Genomic DNA, 23398 nt, shown 5'->3' with positions numbered 1-23398 from the left:
AGAAAATGGGAGAGAAAAAGGGGAAGATGTATGTTAGACAAAATTACCATTCTCCACCCATTAGCCAACTTTTTGTCTTTCCCCTTTTTTGTCTTTTTTTTTTGGTGGTGGATAAAATTTCTTCTTGTTTGCACTTTGCACCATACGTTCACATTGGTTCATTTTGTTTGTTTTTATCTATTTATTTATTCTTTTGGCATTTGCTTATTTTATAAATTAAAAAAAAAAAAAATTTGAAGTGTCCATTCAAATGTTTTTTAATAATAAATATGTTACTTTTTGTTTATATATTTAGTATGGACATAATGGTAAATTTATACTAACTTTATTTTTTATCCTCTCATTTTTCATCTCAACCAAATAAAAAAGTTTTTCATTCTTCCGTTTTTCCACTCCTCCTTCCAAACACAAATGAGGGAAAACTAAGGGCTCATTTGATAATGTTGCTCTAGTAATGCTATTTGTGTTTTTTGAAAATACGTGTGGGTGAAAAAGTACGTGAAAATACGTGTAATATTGTTTAAACATTAAAAACTGTTGTTTAAACAATGGTAACGGACCCTAAATCTTTTCTATCCTCTCTCTTTTCCATTCCCTCGCAATTTTCTATCTTTCTATTTTTCCATCTTCCCAACAGTACCACTGTACTCTGTACCAAGACCCGTAGTCATTATATATATATACCACCAACCATCAGCTTTATATTTGCAAAACCCACACCCAATATTTTCAACATAGCTTTTGAACTAGAGCAGAGGAGGGTAGCCATGGCAGAAATGGTAGAACGAAATTATAGAAAAGTTATGCCTCTCCCAGCTTCACCTTCCAATACCAAAACCCTGGGAGAGCTAATGCAAATGATAACCATTATAGCTATTGACCCCTCAAAAGATGTTACTACATCTGCAAGTTTGCAAGGTTATCAGCATAATCCACAGGAAGCTTGGCTTCCCATCACTGAATCCAGGAATGGCAACACCTTTTTTGCAGCGTTTCATTTACTCTGTTCAGGAATTGGATTGCAAGCTCTCTTGCTTCCTGTCGCATTTGCCACACTTGGATGGTAAGCTATCTTTTGCATGATTTAAGTTGTCTTGATTAATTTCAATTTTGCTTAACTAATAAAGTCATTAATTGTTCATAAATCCAAAGAGAAAAGGATGGGTTATGAAATGAGAATTTCATGACTAGCTAAAATCAAGCTCCGACAGACGTGTAGACTTGGAAAGTTTATGGTCATTTTCTTTCCATGTGTGTGATAGAGATTTGTTAATTGCATTTTACCCTTATATGGTTTGGTCAATTTGTCTATTCAAACGTGAAAAACAATTACATTTCATTGATATATGATGTTCATTTGTATCTACTTTTAGTTACTGAATTTAATCTATTCAAGTTATAAAATATAATTGTCACTTTTTTTTTTCAATTTAAAATCCAAATGATCCCTTTTAGGAGACAATTTATAGTCTCAGTACACAAAGAAATGGAATGTTTGAGTACTGAAAATTGATCTGTTATGCACCAAAAAAAAAAAAAAAAAATTAATTAATAATAATAACTGATCTGATAAATAGCTAGGTTGGCTCAACTACTTGGGAAAAAAAACTTATTTATTATTTATTTTATTAAACAATCAGTCAAGCTTAACCTTTTAGACTTAATATAAAGGCAAGCTTATGCTCAAAATATGACCATAGAACTTGGGGAAAAAAAAAAACTTCTTTATTATTTATTTATTAAACATTCAATCAACCTCAACCTTTTAGACTTGATGTAAAGGCAAGCTTATGCTCAAAATATGACAATATATTTGGGAAGAAGCTTATATGTGTAACTAATCAATAACCATGCAATACACATTAAAGTTTATCAAAGTATGATTTTTTTTTTTCCCTTTATTTGACTATTTACTTTTCTTTTTCCTTAGAATTCTTTTAGTATTTGTCCAACTATGAAATTTGATAATTATATTAATTATTAATAATAATTATTTATAATTGTGTCAATATATGAAACTATCTATTTTATTATTTAAAGAAAATATAGCGTAGCGTGTTACGTAACATGTTTTACTAGTTACTAAGCTAAAATTATCATAAAATATTACAACCATACATCCATGGTACAAGATTTTATAGTTTTTTCCCTCATTTATGACCAAAAAAAATATACATTGCTCTTTGCTCACTTTTCTCAAGATCTGAGACACTATCACGTTGTACTCATTTTTCTTCCTCTGTGCATGCATAGCGTAATTAAAGAAGGAATCAAAAAGGTCTGCCTTTAATTAAAGAACAAGGAACTGCGCGTTCCATGATATTTCCCTGTTGACTCCGGAGTCCTAATCTGTGAACCTTATTAATTAAAGTGGACGCGTTTATATAATTTTTATGTTCATTTATAGTAATATTAGGGCAAAGAAATATATATACTATATATATATATATAAATATATATTGTTCACATTTTTCAACAATGACTTCGAAATTATATATATGACTATATGAGAACAGAATCTTGGAAACTTGTTCAATAACAATATAGTAATGTCACTACCTTCCACGTGAGAATATATATAATAAGTCTTTCCCATTTCCCATGTGAGTTTTATTAATCTCTATATATATATATATATATATATATAAATCCAAAGCCTTTGCAGGCACCACAATTTTCCACGTCAGCATAATATTTAAAAAATAAAAAATAAAAAATAAAAAATAAAAACAAAAATATTATAACTCCTCAAAACCCTAGCAACCTTACCCCTCTCTCAAGTTAAGAAATATAAAACTACGGTTTTTGCAAACTCTCAAAATAAAAACATTATAACTCCTCAAAACTCTAGTAACCTTACCCCTCTCAAGTTAAGAAATATAAAGCCATGGTTTCTACAAACTCTCTCTCTCCAGACGTAGGAAGTCCTAAATGCACGGTATAGCATTCAAGATCTACAATACACGGTATAGATTTTAGCTTATAAAGTTTAGATTTTGTAAGGTTAGTTTTGTTTATATATTAATTAATACATAGTACTTTGTTCACCATTGAATACTCATATAATCAATTTCTAATTCAGTGTTCAAGAATTAAACCAAAATTCTAACTGCGCTATCATAAAATATTATTATTAGTGTGAATTTTATGGAGTTGCGGTGTTCAGGAATTAAACCAAAATTCTTTTAAATTATCTATAATATTTTGTCCTCCGAAAATTTTTTCTCTTTGATTTTAGTATATTATGTTTCTTAAGCTATAGAGAGATTTTCTTTGGTTTCTGCAAACTCTCTCTCTCCAGATGTAGGAAACCCTAAATGCACGGTATAACATTCAAGATCTATAACTCACGGTATAGATTTTAACTTATAAAGTTCAGCTTTTTTAAGGTTAGTTTGTTTATATATTTTGATAGAGAAACATGTTCAATGTGGTACGGCTTAATAATCGCATTAATAACCAATAGTTAATACCATTTGCAAATTCAATTCATGGAGTTGCAATTTTCATTAAATCTTTCTATGGCTTGAAGCACTTGCATTTTAACAAATTGGACATGTCTTTAAAGTCCTTTTATTTCTTTGGGGGGAAAAAAAAGGAGAGGATATGTTAAAACTTGGCATCATCAACTTATAAGAGAGGATATGTTCTTAGATGGTAGGAATAGGACAAAATGGTTACACGTTTGCTACGCCTGATTGCCAAAAATTGCTCATAAAGATGTATGCACACGATTTACTTCCCTTTGCTTTTAGTGAAAGATTAAATGTACGCCAATGTTAAGATCAACCACTCTAAAAAAATAGTTTGTGCAATCATAAAATATTATTATTATTATGAATTTTATGGAGTTGCGGTGTTCAGGAATTAAATTTTAAGGCTTAGTTGCACAATATGTGTAAATTCTTCAGAAGGCTACTTTAAATAGTAAGTCAATGTGTCTCTTTTTCATTTGGGTATCAGTTAGAATTGTTTTCAAATGATTGTACTAATAAAGGTGAATGTGTATAAATTTTGTTTAACTATCCCGTGCATCGCACGGGTTAGCGACTAGTATTAATAAAATCTAATATTTTTCAAAGAGCTTGAAAATTAAATTTTCCAAAAAATTGGGAGAAAGAAAGTATATAATAATCTTTTTCAAATTATTTTGTAAAAATAAGAGTTTTATGGCTTAGTAATATTATCTAAAGAGTAAAATTTACTTTTCTTAATTAAATTCAAATTTAATAATATTTATGTGATTAAATTTAATTAAAGAATTTAAAGTACAACATTAAGAATCTAGTTGTCCTTATATGAGAATAATAAAGAAAGAAAATTAATTTTAAATACTAATAATTATTTCAGTATCATGATATATTCTCTCCTCTGTTTTTCTATTCTCTCATTGAATTATAAGTAACACCTTGTCCAAAAATGTTAAATCCTGGATACTCAAGTTGACATCCAATAGCCATTTAACTTTTGAACATTAGGAATTCATACAAAGAAACATATAACTTTAAAGTTTGTTGATCTCATTTGCATTTTTTTGAACCAAATTCATTCATTGAAAATGTAACTTCTATTTGATTATCTGTGATCCATGCTATTGCATAAACAGCTTGAAGAAAACTAGAAAAGTCCTATCATATGATTTAAGTTCATAAGTTTGAGGAAATTTTAAAACTTTTTTCACAATAATTGTGTTGGCAAGATTTACTCATTCTCAATTGGGTCTATCGCTAACATTACCATTTTAGCTACCTACCAAAAACAATTTGTCACATCAACAATTGTGAAAAAAAAAAAAAAAAAGTGCTCTTAATCTTATTGTAATTTCATTGGTTGCAGGGCATGGGGTATAATATGTTTGTCACTAGCATTTGCATGGCAACTCCATACCATATTTATTCTCGTTCGACTCCATGAATTAGTTCCTGGAATTCGCTACAGCAGATACATGCACCTTGCAATAGTTTCTTTTGGTTAGTACAAAATCCCTGTTGTTGTTGTTATTATTATTATTTTACTTTTTGTTTATAAATATTCTAAAAGCACAAGATAAAATATATTTAATATTTTATTAGATTATATTTTATTTTCTAAACTTTTCATTTTTTAAAGTCAAATTGTAATCGCTTTTTTTTTTTTTTTTTTTAATAAATTACACATGCACTCAATAAGTCCTGATCTAATAACTTCATGTTTTCACCCTCCACTGAATACTTATAAGGGGAGTAGATGCCAATTTATCAATTAGAGTTCATTAGCGTGCAAATATCAAGAAAAAAACACCCAACCACAATATATTTTGTGTAAAAGCCAATAAATTGTTGAAAAGTATATTTTTCCTTTTGAAAAGTATTATACATTATAATTCATAATTGAATATTTTATTATTATTATAACGTACAAGGCTAATTTTTTTCATGATCCTTTAACTAGTGGGTTGTTATTATTTTTATCTCAACAAAAAATACAATTTTTTTTTAATAATTATCTTGATTATATATAATGCTTAGTACATAATAAAAGTAGTTTCTTTTTAAATAATATTATTTTTATACATATATATATATATATATATATAAAGTAAAATCTATATTTGATATTTCACAATTTACTACTTTAACAACACGGGAGACAAATTTAAATTGTATTCTCATTTCCCTAGTCAACATTCAATTGTATTTGTTCTAATAATGTGTTGCAAAGTTCTTACAACTTACTAAATTTAACAAGAAGTGGGACTAATACAAACTGTGTTCCCCAATTAACATTCAATAAAATTAGGCCAAATGACAAAGGTCTTACCCATAATGCATAGGAGGGTGATAATGTGTTATTATATACAACACCAACGCCTTAGTCCCAAATTTTTGAATCGGCTGTGGATACTCAATAAATTAGTTAAGATCAATGACATGTTTTCTGTTCCTTAATTCTATACTATCTTAAGTCATAATTTATTACTTTATGCAGGTCCAAAACTAGGGAAGTTGCTTGCCCTATTCCCTGTATTATACAATTCAGGGGGTATGTGTATCATTCTAATTATTACTGGAGGTAGGACGCTGGACCTCATATTCAAAACCCTATGTGATCGTGATGCCATGTGTCATGCTAAATCATTAACAAATACAGAGTGGTTCTTGGTGTTCACCTGCTTAGCAATACTTATAGCCCAACTACCAAACTTGAACTCTGTAGCTTGGGTGTCTTTAATTGGGGCCATCACAGTCGTTCTATATTCTACTTTGATTTGGGCTCTCTCAATTACCAAAGATAGGCCAATAGGCATATCCTATGGTCAATTTGACAAATTGAAATCTAACATGGAAAAATTTAGTGATGTGTTGAATGCACTTGGGATCATAGCCCTCGCATTCAAAGGACATAATGTTATCCTCGAGATACAGGTTAGAATCTCTGACATCCTTTCTACTTTTCTCTTTTCAGGTTCCAATGATAGTTTAATGTTGTTCATGTGATTTGAACTCCACCTCTTCCTCTCTCAATATTTATCTAACAAAAAAAAATCCTTTTCCTTTTCAAAAAGTGTAGAATTACACCCTTCTTTTTTTTTTTTCTTTCTGGTTTTAGGGGAAACAATGGTTTACGAATACATTATTTGCATAGAATTTCATAACCTGTCAAATTGGTAATTTGTAATTAGTGTGTGAAAATAATTTTTTATGCACGAGTCCATGTGAATATGATGCCAAACAAATTATAATTTTTAGTGAAAAGTGTGCTATACCATAACTCTTTGTTTTTGGGGTAAGATACGCTTCAATAGTTGCAAGCTAATTAAGTCAAGGTTTGTGCCTTCACCCAACTTTAGGATCCAACATGAGAGTATCCAACTATTTAAGAAAACTTAGCCCAGCCTAAACTCATGACCCTTTTAGATTCAATAGAACTTGGACATGTCAAAATCCTAAAATATGAAAATCTATATAAGGATATGTACTCACGCAACATTTTTTTTTTTCTTGAGTACTCATGCAACACTTCAATCTTAAAGCTTGGAAAAGATGTCTTAGAGATTTTGTATTTCACAGAGAAACTAATAAAAGATCACTAGCCCTTCCCCAATGGTGGACTCACTACCACTCCCTTGTGAGAGGAGGATTCTTTGGTTAGGGAATATAAATTTTAAATGATGTGACAATCTGTTTATCTTCATTATTAGGTTCATTGGGTTAACTCCTCTACAATCTCCCCTCTCACATAAGATTGGCCCTAAGTATTAACAATTATCTCATACATTCAATACATACATAATCTTTGAACATATACCTTATGAGAAATATATATATATATATATATTTATATATATAGACACACATACCCTCTCACTAGAGATCTACCATTCAAGTGAAAGGAAGGAAGAGTCTGCCATATATAATAGTGATGCACTATTATAAAAACAAACCAAACTATGCTTTAAAAGAATAGATATATTTGTCATCTCGATTTGAATGTAATTTTAAGTTAAAATGTCTTTAATTTTGCAGGGAACATTGCCTTCAAGTCCAAAACAAACATCCTATAAGTCAATGTGCACAGGGGTGACAATATCATACATAGTAATCACTATGTGCCAATATCCCCTTGCAATAGCTGGATTTTGGGCTTATGGAAACAAGGTAAGGGTCATCAAATAGCCCATGACCCATGGACTGGCCCAGTAGCCCGCTAGCCCACCAGGCTAATGGGCGGCCCGGCCCGGTAATATTGAAGCCCGTGGGCAGCCCAGTAGCCCAATGGGACAGGCTATGGGTTGGTTTCTTTACCCATGGGCGCCCGGTGGGCCGGCCCGTTAGCCTAGCCCATTAGCCCAGCCCCTTAGTCCGACCCGTTGTCCAAAATTTATAACAAAATAATTTGGGGGTTAGGTGGGTGAGGGATTGAACTTTAGACATTATAAAAACTTTAAGACCACACACCTAACCACTAAATACTTGGAATGATTGTGATACAATATGCATAATAAATATATATATTTTGGTATTAGTCTAGTAACTTTGATTTTTAAAACAAAGTTACTAAGATAACTATTGCCCTACCTCTGTGCCTTTGGAAAGAAAGTCATTTTTTCCTTTGATAAATTCCAATTCTTTCCTTACAAGTTACAATCATAGTAGAAATTTCTTTAAAAAAAAAAAAGGCTTACCGTTGGTTGGAAGAAATTTTTTCCTTAATGAGTTGATATTTGATTCTTCATATATTTTCTTAAAGAATTGATATTTTATTCCTCAAATATTTCCTTTAAGAATTGATATTTGATTCTTCAAATATTTAAATATTTGAAGAATCAAATATTGTTCAAACGGTAAGCATTCTTAAAGGAAATTTCCCTTAAAAATTCTTAAATATTTCCTTTAAGAATTGATATTTGATTCTTCAAATATTTAAATATTTGAAGAATCAAATATTGTTCAACCTAGTTGGGATGTACACATTTTGTAGTGATGCAACTATTTTCAATCTAATATATTCATGAAAATTTCAATGTACTTATTTATTTTTATCAATACAAGTTAATTAATCCTATTTTAGTACCTTTTTAAGAGGTATGTCTTAGTATTTTTTTTAATAGAATCTTTTTAGTAGATTTAATTGTTCAATTTGATAGTTTGTAATAATATATAATTATAATTATTTTGGTTAAATTTTTATAACCCCATTGAAGACCTGTTAAAAATGCCCATGGGTAGCCCATTAAACCCATCTCACTAGCCCAGCCCGCTAAAGCCCAAGTGGGCATTGCCCATGGGTAGGGCCATGGGCTAGGTTTTTCCATCCAGCCCGGCCCGACCCAGCCCATTGACTAGTCAACAGCCCATTAAGCCCAGCCCATTAGACCCATGGGCCAAGTAAAAGCGGGCCGGGTCGGCCCGGCCCGACCCATTGACGAGGCCTAAAACAAGGTAAGCAAATTTTCTTTTGTTGAACTTATTGAGATTTGATATATACTTTCCTAAGAAAGAGATTTATTTTATATCATCGTGATTTTTTCACTAGTCAAATAAGTTCATGTTTGAGACAGTGGTTTAAAAATACCCTTTTAGAATATAATTTTTTTTTTAAAATTTTTTTAATCCCACTTCTATTTAGGTATAGACGTACTGTTTCTCGAACAATCCATTTAAACCAAAAAAAAGAAAAAGAAATCAAAATATGAAAACACCACTGAGATTTGGGTCAATTGTAAACATTCATGTACATTCAATTTGAATTTTAAACAATTGAGGCATCGCAATTCATTTCATAACCCTCTCTCTCTCTTTGCTTACCTCTCCCATTTGCACTATTTCCCTCTCCTTGTTCCCTGGGGTGGCACTGGACGTTGGGCTTGGGCCCAACTAGACCCAAGCAACGCTCCTTCCACTATGGTCTACTTTGATGTCAAATTGAGGTTAAAGGGTTTCGATTTTTTTTTTTTTTTTTTGATAGGATTTGAAATTTTTATTTGCTTTGGGGAGTTGTGAACTTTCGAATTGATAGTTTGGAAATTGGACATAGATGATTTTGTTCCGACTAAAAGGCATGAATTTAGTGAAATTGGAGATAAATAATTTTGTATCACTTTTATTTTTTTTTAAAATATTTTTTAATAATAAATATGTCACACACAAGGCACGTGATCACAATTCGTATCTCAAAGATATGAAATCTTAACATAAGGGGTTGATTTGGATACTTGTAAGATCTTAAGGGACTAAAAATTTAAATTGATTGTGCAAAAAATGTGTTAATTTGGATACTTGTAAGACTTTTATTTTTTTCATTAATTTTTTTTTTCATTTTTATTTATTTATCTATGAATGACAGGTACCGTACTCTGGAGGACAAGGACTGTTGACTGCATTTTCACAAATCCACGGGCCAAGCACCTCGAAGTTAATTATGACCTCAATTTACCTACTTGTATTGGTGAACTGTTTATGTACATTCCAAGTTTACGCCATGGTTGTTTTTGACAACTTGGAAGTTAGATACACAAGCAAGAAAAATCAGCCATGCCCAAGATGGGTTCGCACATGCCTTCGCATTTTCTATGGAGGGTTGGCTTTCTTTCTTTCCGTGACTTTCCCATTTTTGGGAAGCCTAGCACCTTTAGTTGGAGGTGCTACATTGCCTTTAACTTTTGCTTATCCATGTTTCATGTGGATTGCAATGAAGAATCCTCGACCAAATGGTTTGGTTTGGTTTATAAACATGGGTTTAGGTTGCTTTGGCATTGTCTTGACTATTCTAATAGTTATTGCAGCGGCTTGGACCTTAGCTGACAAAGGCCTAAAAGCCAACTTCTACAAGCCTTAATGACATATACATTAGTAAGAAATTAAACCTATAACCATTTTGGATGTATATATGGGCCTCGGGGAATTACTTATTCGATTGGCTGTCTTGTGTTTTTTTTAAGATAATTTTAACTTATGGCGTTCGCTCGTATGGATGATAGATTTTCATTATCGGACCAAGATACTAACCAGTTTATGTTAATTGTTCTTTATATAGGTATATACAAGGAAAGTTGTATTTTTTTTTTATATATTTTTTGGAGAAAAAGGTAAGTTGTAATATAATATATGGAGAATGGAGAGGCAGGGCCGGCTCTATGGTGGAGCAAAAAATGCAACCGCCTAAGGCCCCAAGTAAAAAAAAGGCCCCTAAATTTTAACCAATAGGATCATTTATAATTAATAAATAAAATAATTTTTTTTATTAGATGAAAAACAGATAAAAAAATAGAGAAAAATGCAACATCGTCCACAATATTTTTCAAAACACTTTTACAACTAATGCTAAATAGCAAGTTGTTACAGCCTATTGTTGATGGCAAAAAAATAATTATAGTGATATTTTCAAATAAAAAACAAAAAGCAGTTTAAAATCTAGGATTTGTTGTAAAAAATATTGTGAATGTTACACTTCAAAAAAAAAAAAGAATAATAATAAGAGTTTAATTAGCAAACTTTTACTAGTTTTCATCTAAATCTACCACTAACACCATTGTTTTACTTACCACTATCAATCTACCACATCAACAAGTATGAAAAATTTTGTCAAATTTTTTTTGTCTTAAAAATTCAAAAAAAAAAAAAAATTCTATGTAGTTCATGTTAATTAGTAGCGATTTTGCATCTAAATAAGATGATCAATTTTCGCCTTAGGCCCCCAAATACATCAAGCCGCCCCTGTGGAGAGGATACCATTTGTATAAGATGATGAGCAAGAGGTCAATTGGTTTTTTTAAGGGGTTTAACTTCTTTTTAATTTAAGTTCGACAAACTGTTATAATGCTTTCTAAACGTTAAAATCAATTAAAGTAACTCTCTAAATGTGTCTTTTGACCCACTTGACTATAAATACTGATTCGTGTTCATTTTGTAACTACTTTTCACAAATTTTATTGAAATTCACAAGAACTCTCTCAAGATTACTACTTAAAGAATACTTGGCTTAGTTGTATCTTGGGAACATATTTGCAATAAGCTTGTAGTATATTTTGTGTGGGGTAAAAATTGTCTATGGATAGTGAAGTGTTAGCGCCTCTAAACCCTTTTTTATCCAACTATTTAATGTTATTCCTTAATTGTATTATATACATATTCCCAACATTAACATCAAGAAAGGTTGAAAATACAATATTGCATTAAAGAGTCTTGTACAAAGTTGTCAATACCATATTTTAGTATGAATTAATATTAGTGTACGGTTTCGATATTACCATAATTTATATAAATAGAATTTAAAATATACATATTTTAATTCATAACAATTGATTATAATATATATACACACACACACCTGATTCTCTGTTTCTCCCATAATTGATTTTCTTTTTTTATTCCTTCTACTAATGTAATTGATAGAATAAATGTGTTTTAATCCTACGATATCTTAACCTAGTGATGACTTATATTGTATAAATTATAATCATTAAAAAGTAAGATACCATGAGCTATTGAAGCCAGCAAAAAGAAGAAGAACACAAACAAATCCCCCGACCTTGTACGCAAGGGTATGCGTCACAGATGCAAATGCAATCTTGCACACACTTAATTAATATTGGCCCCACTTTACTAGCCCCATACTTTTAAAAAATAAAGGAAAAAAAATGCAAAACTGACCCTTTAACTTTTACTCTTTTTCATTTCAGTCGTCTAACTTTCAGATTTGTCAATTCAGTCTTTTAACTTTCAATTTTTGTCAATGTAGGATTCCGTTAAACCTGTTAAACCCTAGTTATGGACTGCCGTTAATGTCACTAAAACGATGTCATTTTCCTTTTTTTTTTTTTAATTTCGGAATTAAAAGAAAAAAAAGAAAAATCTGTAAAAAAAAATTTAAGGCCATAGATCACACACCTTAACACCAACTTTGCCACCTTCACTCTCTTATCAACTACCTTCACATTTATCTTGGGACATTCCCAGGACTTATACCAACACCCAAATAGCTCATCCTTAATTCCCAACACACACACACTTTCAAAAATCTAGAAAACACAGAAGAGAAATTAGAGACAACCCTCAAAACTCACACAAGGCCACCCAAGCACTTACTCATAACCACCAATAATTTCCACTACATTAATACACAAACAAGGTAGACACAACTTTTATTTATTTATTTTTTCAATTGCTCAATATTTGGTGATGGAGATTAGTGCAAGCCTGTGAGGTGTGCCAAGTGGTCAAAGCTAGAGGTAGCAAAAATGCATGACCTCTGTATGGAGAAAGGGTACCACATCGTTTTATAAGTAGGCAAAAAATAAAAACCGAGGACCTCATCTTCCTTATTAATATCAGACTCGTCATCGTCCTTGAAGCCCTGGAAATCGAGCTCGAAATCATGGTCAACGTCCACCATAGGCTTCGAGAACCTCCTTCCCGAGGTGGGTTTTTTCCCATCTCCCCAGAGATAGTCCGCGCTGAGCTGCCAAGGTCTGATTGGCGCTATGAAGTCGGTTTTGATTTTAGGGGAAGGAGAAGTCGTTGTTCCCCTTAAATGATTTTTTTCTTTTTTTGATACATATTTTTCTTTTTTTCTTTTAATTCCAAAATTTAAAAAGAAGAAGAAGAAGAAGAAGAAGAAGAAGGAAAACGGCGTCGTTTCAGTGAAATTAATGGCAGCCCATAACTGGGGTTTAACAAAATCCTGCATTGACAAAAATTGAAAGTTAAGAGTACTGAATTGACAAAACTGAAAGTTAGAGGATTGAAATGAAAAAGAGTGAAAGTTAGAGGGTTAGTTTTGCATTTTTACCCAAAATAAATTATACCACATCATGCTAACCCAAAGACAAAACCCTCATAAAAAATAATTGAATATTGACCAATACATTACATCTTGGTAGTCTTTAAAATAATGCATCACATAAAACCCAAGAAAAAAAAAAAAAACAGATACATTGCATCGAAACTTAATATGAGCAAGATTTATGACCGAGTGAAGTAGTGATTGTAAATTAAAAGCATAATGGAAATAATTGGTTTCTAGTTTACACACCAAAATAGATTAAGCTGAAACTTTCTTACTCTATATTAATGAAAAGAGAATCAAAGAGTTTTATCAAATCATCTAGGGGACCGTTCAAAGGATTCTCTCTCTCTCTCTCTCTCTCTATTTTTTGCTATTCTGTTCTGTTAATTCTTTTTGATTACAGGTTATGTTTTGGTGGAAGATAGTAAATATATTGTGACTAAAAAGAAAGTTACTTTTGAAGTGTTGTACGACACCTGAAAAATGTGGTAGAAGGATTTTTTTTTTTTTTTTTGAGAAGAATGTGGTGGAAGGCGAATGAATATTAATGTATTTGTTTAATTGTATATAACATGTTATAATAATAGTATGGTCCAGTTAGGAGGAAAAAAAATCATGGAAGTAGAATATTGTTATGAACCCCCAAGGTCGAGTGAGAAAGAAGATGAGCTAGGCCGTAGTGTCAAGAAATTTAAGGAGAGCAGTCGAGCAAGGCAATTTACCCCACCGCAGACTCTTGTTAGTTATAAAGACAGTCTTGTGGGAGACATTCCTGGAACTTATGAGCAAGCCATCAAGCTGGACAATGTCTGGGATGATGGAGAGGAGTCAAATTCAGAAATGGAACCTCTCATTGAAGGAATTGCGAAAGTGAAGCTGTCAAAGGAAACCAAGGCTCGTATCAGAGCCCCATGGTCAAAGGCTTTGATAGTGAAAGTATTTGGTAGAACTGTTGGTTTCAGCTATCTCACTTTCAAGATCAATGCCTTATGGAAACTTGTAGCTAGGATGGACTGTGCTAATCTTGGGAAAGACTATTTCTTGATTAAGTTCTATAGTTCAGATGATTACGATAAAGTTCTTCGTGGAGGCCCATGGTCTATTGGTGAGCATTTTTTGGCCATTAAGCCTTAGGAGACTTATTTCAGAGCCTTAGGAGACAATCCAACGTCAATAGCAGTTTGGGTGAGATTCCCTGAATTGCCTATTGAGTTTTATGATATGGATGTTTTGAAGGAAATAGGTAGTGCTATAGGTCCCATGCTTCGCATTGATTTCTACACTGCTACAGGATAACGTGAAAGTTATGCAAGGCTCTATATACAAATTGATTTGGAGAAACCATTAATCAACTCTAAAAGGATAGGAAGGTTGGTGCAACAAGTAAAATATGAAGAAAATTCTTCTCTTTGTTTCTGTTGTGGGAGGCTTGGGCACAAACAAGAGAATTGTTGTTACCATATCAAGGAAAAAGGATAGGAATGGGAGTGAAGAGAGAAGCCCGAACCAGGGAAGTGAGGAAGAAAAGCAATCAGATCCTAACTTTGGTCCTTGGATGTTTGTTACTAGGAAAAAGAATTTAGTTAGAAATGGATGGTCGAGATTTCCCTTAGGGAGTGATCTAGAGAGAGACGTTAGTCCAAAGGGTATTTTTGTCCAAAAAGGGGCAAATAGTGAAGATTTAAAGGATGGCGGTTTAGTCAATTCCAATAAAGTGGAGGTTCTTTCCAATCAGTTTGACTCAAAACATGTTGTGTGTGATGTTCCTGACCAATGAGCAACACCAAATGAGGATTTGGGCAATCTTGAAGGGTGTTTTGGAGTGGCAAGTTCTATACAAAGGACTAAGACGATTCTGATTGATGGGAAACAGCGCCTTTATCCCTTGGGCATGAAACTCGGGGTAGCAAGTCTATTGGGGTAAAGGGATCCAAAGCTTTGAAGAGACAGCACCCTTCGGCTTCCCCGAGAGCATCCACCTCTAAGAGTTTTCAAAGTAGCGAGGATGGAGGAAAATTGATGGAGTTGAAGCAGTGTAGCACGATGTGGATGGGCAATATGGCACCAAAACAGCCTATTAGTGGTGCCAGACAAGGTTATCCTTCAAATCAGGTCAACACCGACAGACACCTTGGGGTGGTATGAAGAGGAGTTGGGTCAGGCATGGAAGAACATCTTCCCCATTACTCTAGTGAGCATCAAGTCGAGGAATCTCCCATTAGACCAACTAGCTTGGGGTCAGACGCCCAATCCTTGGTGGAATTTCATAATGGACGTTCCACTGCTATCATGGGAGGAGGCGGAAGCTTTGAGCACACAAAGAAGGCCATCGGTAGTGCCCCACTTCGACGGATCCGGATGGATAATACAAGAAAGGAAACTGGTGGACCCGAGGGAAATGGCAACAGCATATATGGGGAACCACTTGATGTTGAAGCTAATTCAGATTCTTGCTCCAGTCGAGAAGTGTGATGTACTGATATGTTGCAGGGAAGATGTAGTGGAAATTTTGAAGTACATGATGATATGAAAACCAGAGTGGAAGAACTCGAAGGATTTGTTGAGGAGGATAGGATGGAGTGTGGTGGAATCTGCCACAATGAATCCTAATCAAGTTGAGGTTCCCTTGGGTTAGTTTGTGAAGATGAATACTCTTATGTGGAATTGTAGAGGAGCTTTAAATCTAGATTTTAAGAAGAGGATATTTGAAATGGCTGTGAACCACCATCCTTCGATTATGGTTATTATCGAGACTAGGGTGGGGGAAAGCAAAACTGAAAAGATCATTAAAGGGTTGCCTTTTGATGGATTTATCACCACAGATGCTATTGGGTACACTGGTGGCTTGTGGATCTTATGGGAAAGAGAGGATGAGGAAGTTAATCTCTTATCAGCTACAGAACAGGAGATACATGCTTCCATTAAGGTATGTGCCTTTAACCTTTCTTGTTTATTTTCGGCAATTTATGCTAGCCTTAGTTTAGCTGAATGGAGAATCCTTTGGTCCAATATTGAAAAGGTTGGGCAGTTGCATAATCTTCCTTGGTTTATGATTAATGATTTTAATGAAGTGCTTTGTGGGGAGGTAAAATTTGCGGGGAATCAAATTAACTTAAATAGGGCCCTAGAGTTTAAAGCATGTTTAGATTCATGTAGTTTTGTTGACCTTGGCTTTGCGGGGCCTAAGTATACTTGGACCAATAAGAGACAGATTTCGGACTTGATCTTGGAAAGATTAGATAGGTGTTTTGCTAATCCCCTTTGGAGAATTTTGTACCCTGAAGCTGTTGTAACCCACCTCCCTAGAACTTTCTTTTACCATCACCCTATTTTGATTGAATTATGGAAGCCCAATATGGATAGATTGGTGAGGCCTTTCCGTTTCCAGAATATGTGACTTCTACATCTTGATTTCCCTAGGATTGTTAGAGAAGCTTGGCTCGAGGATACTCCTTTACAACTGGCCATTACATAATTTACTAGGAGGGCTAAGAAGTGAAATTATGAGATTTTTGGAAAACTTTTTGCAAGGAAAAAAAGGGTGTTAACCAGATTAAATGGGACTTAAAAGGCTTTGGCCAAAAACCCTAGGGAGTCTCTTATGAGGCTAGAGAAGCAACTTATTGATAAGTACTCCTCTATCTTATTTCAAGAAGAAGAGTATTGGGCTCTCAAGTCTAGAATTAATGTGGCTGCCTTTGGGGACCGAAACACCTCTTACTTCCACGTGACTACTGTAGTTAGAAGGCAGAGAAATAAAATAAGGTGTTTGAAGGATGGTATGGGGGAATGGATAGTTGAAGAAGAGGCAGTGAAGGAGTATATTTTGAGAGGGTTTAGGAGTTTATACTCAATAGGTATGGATATGTCTCACAGATACTCCCTAGTCTCCGAATTCTTTTGTAGCTTTCTTTCCGAAGAAGAGAAAGAATGGATGGGTAGAGAAGTTTTTTATGAGGACGTTAGAAATGGTCTGTGGGCATTGAAACCATTTAAAGCCCCAGGGTCGAATGGTCTACATGTGGGAAATTCTATTTGTGAGGAGATGAAGGCAATTTTCAAGGATGACTTAGTTTTGGACCACCTTAATGATACCCTTGTGACCTTTATTCCGACGTGTCAAAGCTCGGAATCCCTTAATAACTATAGACCAATCAGTCTTTGCAATTCAGTCTATAAGATCGTGTCAATGATTTTAGTGGATCGGACCATATATCAGCAAGCTTGTCTCTTTGGTCCAATCAGCTTTTGTGCCTAGGAGGAAGGGAATCGATAATGTCTTAATCGCACAAGAACTCTTCTATGCCTTGGATAGAAAGAAAGGAAAGGAGGGGTATATGGCCATTAAGGTGGATTTGGAGAAGGCAAATGATAGACTTGAGTGATGCTTTATCCATAAAGTACTTCAAGCTTACCACTTCACCCAAAACATTATTAAGGTGATAATGAGTTGCATCACTTCTACTAAGATTTTTATTTTGTTCAATGAAGGGGTGTTGGAGGCTTTTAATCCCTCAAGAGGGCTAAGGCAAGGGGACCCAATATCGCCGTATTTGTTTATTTTGTGCATAGAGTACCTAGGACATTTAATAGAAAAGAAGTGCATGGAGGGAGTGTGGAAACCTTTGAAAGCTTCCAGGGATAATATAGGAATTTCTCATCTATTTTTCACGAACGATTTAATACTTTTTGCTAAAGTGGATAAGGATTCCTGTGAAGCTATTTCGAAAGTGTTAAATGAGTTTTGTGAAGAATCGGGTCAAAAGGTGAGCATGGACAAGTCAAGAGTTTACTTTTCTCCCAATGTCCAAGCTGAAATCAGAAGTGTAACCTGTGCAAGGCTGGGAATTCAAGCCATGGATAATATTGGGAATTACCTTGGGTTTTCGATTAACCAAAAAGGGGTTGCAAGGAATATGTTGAACTTCATTGCGAAGAGGGTGATGAGTAAACTTTCTAGATGGAAAGCAAGGTTCTTATCCTTTACAGGGAGGTCCGTGCTGGTGAAATCTGTTATGTCATCAATACCTAATTATGTGATGCAAGCCACTGCCCTAACTGCCCACCTTTGTGAGAAATTAGATAAAATAAATAGCGATTTCTTGTGGGGTTCAACTAGTGAGAAGAGAAGGCTGCATTTGGTTGGTTGGAGCAAGATCATTAGGCCTAAGGAAGAGGGATGGCTTGGGATTCAGGTGACTAGAGCTAAGAACTTGGCTTTATTAGCCAAACTAAACTGGAGAATGAATCAGGAAAAGGATAGTCTATGGGTGCAAGTGATTTTAAGAAAGTATTGCTCGGTGGATAAAAGGAGAGCAGGAGACTCAGATAAGCCCCCAGCCTCACCTAATTGGAGAGCCATCAAGGCAGGCTTCCAAACTTTTGCGGATAGAATATGTTGGGGGGTTGGTGACAGAGAAAGGATTAAGCTTTGGTCGAATTGCTGGATAAGGGGAAGTTCCTTAAGAGAGTTGATTGATGGCCCTTTGACACAAAGGGAAATTGATTTGAAGCTGTCTGATATGTTCCTCGGGCTAGGACAGGTGTGGAAATGGGATGTTTTATCATTTGAGCTGCCTCTAAGCATTAAGGATAGGATTAAAGCTATCCCAAGGCAGTAGCTTGGAAGAGGGGAGGATGTTATTATGTGGAAACATTCGAAGGATGGAGAGTTCACAACCAAGTCTGCCTATGTTCTAGTTAATGGTCCTTAACAGAACACTATTCCATTCCAGGGGCATTGGATATGGAAAATTGATACCTTGCCAAAAATTGTAAATTTTCTATGGTTGTTTATCCACAATAGCATGCCAGTGAGGCCTATGTTAGCTGTGAGAGATATAATCTCATATAGTTGCTGCCCTCTGTGTAAAAATTACCCGGAGACCATAAGCCATCTGTTAAGAGAGTGTATTGTAGCAAAAAATTTCTGGTATAAGCTTGAAGTCCTCCCCCCCCACAAGAAATGGTTAGCTCGTTTGTTGATATGGATGTGAACTGCTGGCCGCGGGTTAACTGTCAAAGCAAGGTGTCTCATCCCTCTTTCATGCCATGGAGTTATATTTTTACCTTCACTATATGGAATTTATGGAAGCATAGAAATGGAGTGGTCTTTGATAACACTGCCTTGAATGTTAATCTGCACAGACAAAACATAAGCCAAGCTTTGGAATTCTATTATTGTGTGGGGAAACTCAAGAGCCAAAGAAAGTATGGTGGTTTGTAATGTCTGTTGGAAAAAGCCTCCCTCAGGTTGGTGTAAGTTAAATACAAATGGGGCCTCTCTTGATAATCCGGGCAAGGCAGGAGGAGGTGGGGTTATTAGGGATAGTGATGGTAGATGGATGAAAGGCTTTGCTAGGTCAATCGGGATAACAACCAGCATCATAGCTGAGTTTTGGGCGCCAAAGGATGGGTTGTTGCTAGCAGATCAGATTGGGGTGCAGAATCTGGAAATTGAGTTAGATGCAAAGGTAGTTGTGGAGCTAGTTCAATCCAAAGCTTGCTCTAATGCGTTCTATTCCTCTCTGCTGGCTGATTGCAGGTCGCTTATGGGCAGATTTCCTCGCTGCAGAGTGCAGCATGTGTTTCGTGAAGCCAACAGAGTCGCGGACGCACTGGCTAAGCAGGGATGTGTAATGCAAGAGGACTTCGTTGTTTTTGATATCTCCCCATCTGATGTGATTTCATCTTTTGTGTATTTTGACGTAAATGGGGAGAGCTTTTGTAGACTTATTGCCACTAATTTAGCCATTTTGGCATAGTCTAATGGAATTTCCCTTTAACCAAAAAAAAAAAAAAAAAAAGTATGGTCCAGTGTATAACTTAAATGATATAATATGTAATATAGCGTTTTATATATATATTTAGTGATGATTTAGCAAAAAAATATATTAAGTGATGTATTTTTATTGATGTAGTAGTTTTTGTTGTATTATTATATTTTGCTATAAACTTTGTTTGGGTTTGTTTGGTTGGCATCTTTTGATGTGTAAATGACATCTTGAATTCAAATCTCTAATCTCCCATTCTAACTAGCAAAATTATAAATAAATAAAAATAAAAAATTTAATAATTTTTTAATTTATGAATGACTCAAAAAGTTTTTAATTTATGACATAAAGTACTAGTTTGGGTTTTTTTTTTTGTTTTTTATTTTTTTACTTTAAGAATTTTGTTATATTTAGCTTGGCCACGGTACAAAAATTTCCTAGCTCTGTCACTAGTTGTGTACGTGAAACTTCTTAAAAAATTCTGATTTAAGGGTTGAAAATTTGAAAGCAAACTCTTTTTTCAACCGTCACTCTTAGTTATAAAATAACAAATATATGGGTTTCAGATATCAACTAATATTTATATCCTAAAACTAAACAATAGATTTATTTAACACAAGCAGAGTGTAAGAGTGCACAAGTTCTCCACGGGAACCAGTAGCCATTAATCATTATATATATACTAGCAATCGCTAGCTTAATATTTGCAACAGTGCTCATTCTCTTAATATTTTCAATATAGCTTTTGAACTCAGAGCAGAGGAAGGTAGCCATGGGAGAAGTGGTAGAATTAAAAAGTAGTCAAGTCATGCCACTCGCAACTTCACCTTCAGATACCAATACTAAAGCAGAGGCAATGAAAACGATAACCATTATAGATGGTGATCCCTCAAAAGATATTACTTCATCTACAAACTTGCAAGGTTACCAGCACAATCCACAGGAAGCTTGGCTTCCCATCACTGAGTCCAGGACTGGCAACACCTATTTCGCAACGTTTCATTTAATTTGCTCAGGACTTGGATGGCAAGCTCTTTCGCTTCCTATTGCGCCTCACTTGGATGGTAAGCTATCTTTTTCCAATGATTTATAGTTAATGTTGTTGAACTAATTAAATTCAGCTAGTGGTGAGCAGGGCCGGCTCAACAATTTTGGAGGCCTTAGTGAAATTTTAAAGGGGTTTTTTTCTCTTTTTTAGAAGTTTTTCCTATCCGGATAAATATTTTCTAGTAAACTTTTATAATGAGAAAATATTTATAGATAAATAAAACACAATTTATAATTAAAAATGATAATTTAACTAAAAATAAAATTTAAAGTATAGAACAATAGAACCTGGTTATTGCAATTTTTCCAAAGTCGTGACCACTTTAAAGTTTAAACCTGCACAAATAGAAATTAATTTAATACATGGTTTAATAAATTAGTGTCACTATAATACAAATGAGTTGATATGATATACATCAAACTATTAGTTAATATAATAATTTATAATAATAGATAAAGTGTAAGATTAAAAAAAAAAAAAAATAGTGAGAACCATCCGGCCTGTACTCCACTACATAATATATTCCTATGGCTAAGATTTAAAGAAAAAAGATGTCCTATCAGTATCAAATATATGGTAGAAAAATGGCAGAAAAAGGTCTAAAGAGGGGCAGATTAGAAAAGCCATAGCAAAAAAACGTGTCCCTCCCATCCAATCAAACAGCTGTACAGTGCAGTGAAAGTGTGAAGTAAACTAAAATATATATAATTTAAGTTAAAGAAATAGACCTGAGTCTTTATTTTCGTTAAGACAGAGAAACTGAGAAAGAGTGGAAGAACTGAAGAAGAAGAATACCCATTTGTGACCGCCGACTGTTACGCTGGAATCAACAAAGAAAAATTTCAAGGTAGACTGACTGGTTGAGTTGATGGAAAAAGATCAAGAATCAAGATGAAGATGAAGAAAAGAAAGGTAAGACGGTAAGAATATAGACGGAGAGGCAGAGAGATAGAGAGATGAGAGGTTTTTCTTTTGTTTTTTAAATTTATAATCTCTATTTTAGCATATTTTAAGACAATTACGTTGTATTATTAACGAATTTGTCTGCTATTAATTTTGATTTTAGCATATTTTAAGAATGAGTTAATAAATTTGGCTCCTAGAATTTAATTTTGTTAGCTGAAGTTTGACTATTTTTTTTTCCTTTTTAAGTTTTGCATTTTAAGATACAATGGGCCTTTTTAATGCATTTTATTGACCAATAAAAATGCTTAAAAATTTTTTTAACTAAAATATATAAATAAATATATTATATATATAATTTTTTTTTTAACAAATGGGGCCTTCTTTTATTTGGGGGTTTTAGACGATTGTATCGATTGCATCACCTATTGAGCCGACCCTGGTGGTGAGTTAATCCAGGGCCCCCCTGTGGGGTCCTTGTCCCACATCATTTAGTTTCAGTTGTGTGTGTAAATTTAAAAGCCTTGCTTAAGCCTTCAAGAATTAAGCCCTTTTGAAGGTTTAAGTATTGTAAGCTTTTCTAACAACAACAACAACAACCAAAAAAAAAAAGAAAAAACCATACTCATATTGTTCATAAATCCAAGAGAAGAGGATGAGTTTTGAAATGACTGCAGGGGCAGAGGAATATGTAACTTTTTTTTGGGGGGGGGGGGGGGGGGGGGGGGTATATTAAAAAGGGCAAGGATTTATAATGATTGGGCCAATTAAAAATAAGCTGGATTTTTAAAATTATAATGATTGACCCCACCCAATTAAAGCATAAACTTTTACTAAAACTGAACAAATGCCTAAATGGCATGTGTCCTTCAAGTTTGTTTATAAGAATACAAAAGTGCAGTGCACTATGTCGCTTTACATGTTTTGTACATTAGCTTGAACTCATGGGTTTTTTTCTTCACAAATTTGATCTTTTTCTCATCATCTTATATTCCCTAGCGAATTCTATCTTTCAATTTTGGTTTTAGATGCTTGATTAGTTGTGCTAACCTTGATTTTTTTAGAAGATAATTTAGGTTGCCATAGAGATGAGATTTATTATTATTATTATTATTTTTATTTTTATTTCATGGTTTGAAAAGAAAATTGCTAAGAAAATCCACATAGAATTGATACTGAATTAATTTACACTACGATGGATCAATGTCAAGCATAACTTTTTCAAGAGATGCTAAGCTTTTTTTTTTTTTTTTTTTTTTTAATAAAAAAATTGGTACATATTTATAGCAAATTAATTAGACCTGTAGGGACACGATTCTTTTGGGGCCCAATAATGATGTTGGGCTCGTACATGAAAGATCCCTCACAATATGATTTGTAGAGAGTGGGCTTGAAAAGCTTGCCGTTG

The 23398-nt window shown here is 33.8% G+C and overlaps 2 protein-coding genes and 1 pseudogene across 2 annotated transcripts; all 3 read left to right on the top strand.

Moving 5' to 3' along the window:
• The first annotated feature begins 664 nt into the window (after positions 1 to 664).
• Positions 665 to 10403, top strand: LOC115967969 (lysine histidine transporter-like 8). Its single transcript, XM_031087148.1, has 5 exons — positions 665 to 1063; positions 4837 to 4970; positions 5968 to 6404; positions 7506 to 7637; positions 9826 to 10403. Exons 1-5 carry the CDS (start codon positions 768 to 770, stop codon positions 10315 to 10317), a joined length of 1491 nt encoding a protein of 496 aa, XP_030943008.1. The 5' UTR covers positions 665 to 767; the 3' UTR covers positions 10318 to 10403.
• A 7308-nt stretch (positions 10404 to 17711) lies between these two features.
• Positions 17712 to 18887, top strand: LOC115967152. The gene has a single exon (XM_031086225.1). The coding sequence runs from the start codon at positions 17712 to 17714 to the stop codon at positions 18885 to 18887; it is 1176 nt and encodes a 391-aa protein (XP_030942085.1).
• A 1924-nt stretch (positions 18888 to 20811) lies between these two features.
• LOC115967151 overlaps positions 20812 to 23398 on the top strand; it is a 30068-nt pseudogene continuing 27481 nt past the window's right edge.

This window comes from Quercus lobata, chromosome 11 (genome assembly GCF_001633185.2).
Source record: "Quercus lobata isolate SW786 chromosome 11, ValleyOak3.0 Primary Assembly, whole genome shotgun sequence".
NCBI lineage: Eukaryota > Viridiplantae > Streptophyta > Magnoliopsida > Fagales > Fagaceae > Quercus > Quercus lobata.
The sequence above is the reverse complement of the archived record's forward strand: the minus strand, read 5'-3'. Positions and strand labels throughout refer to the sequence as shown.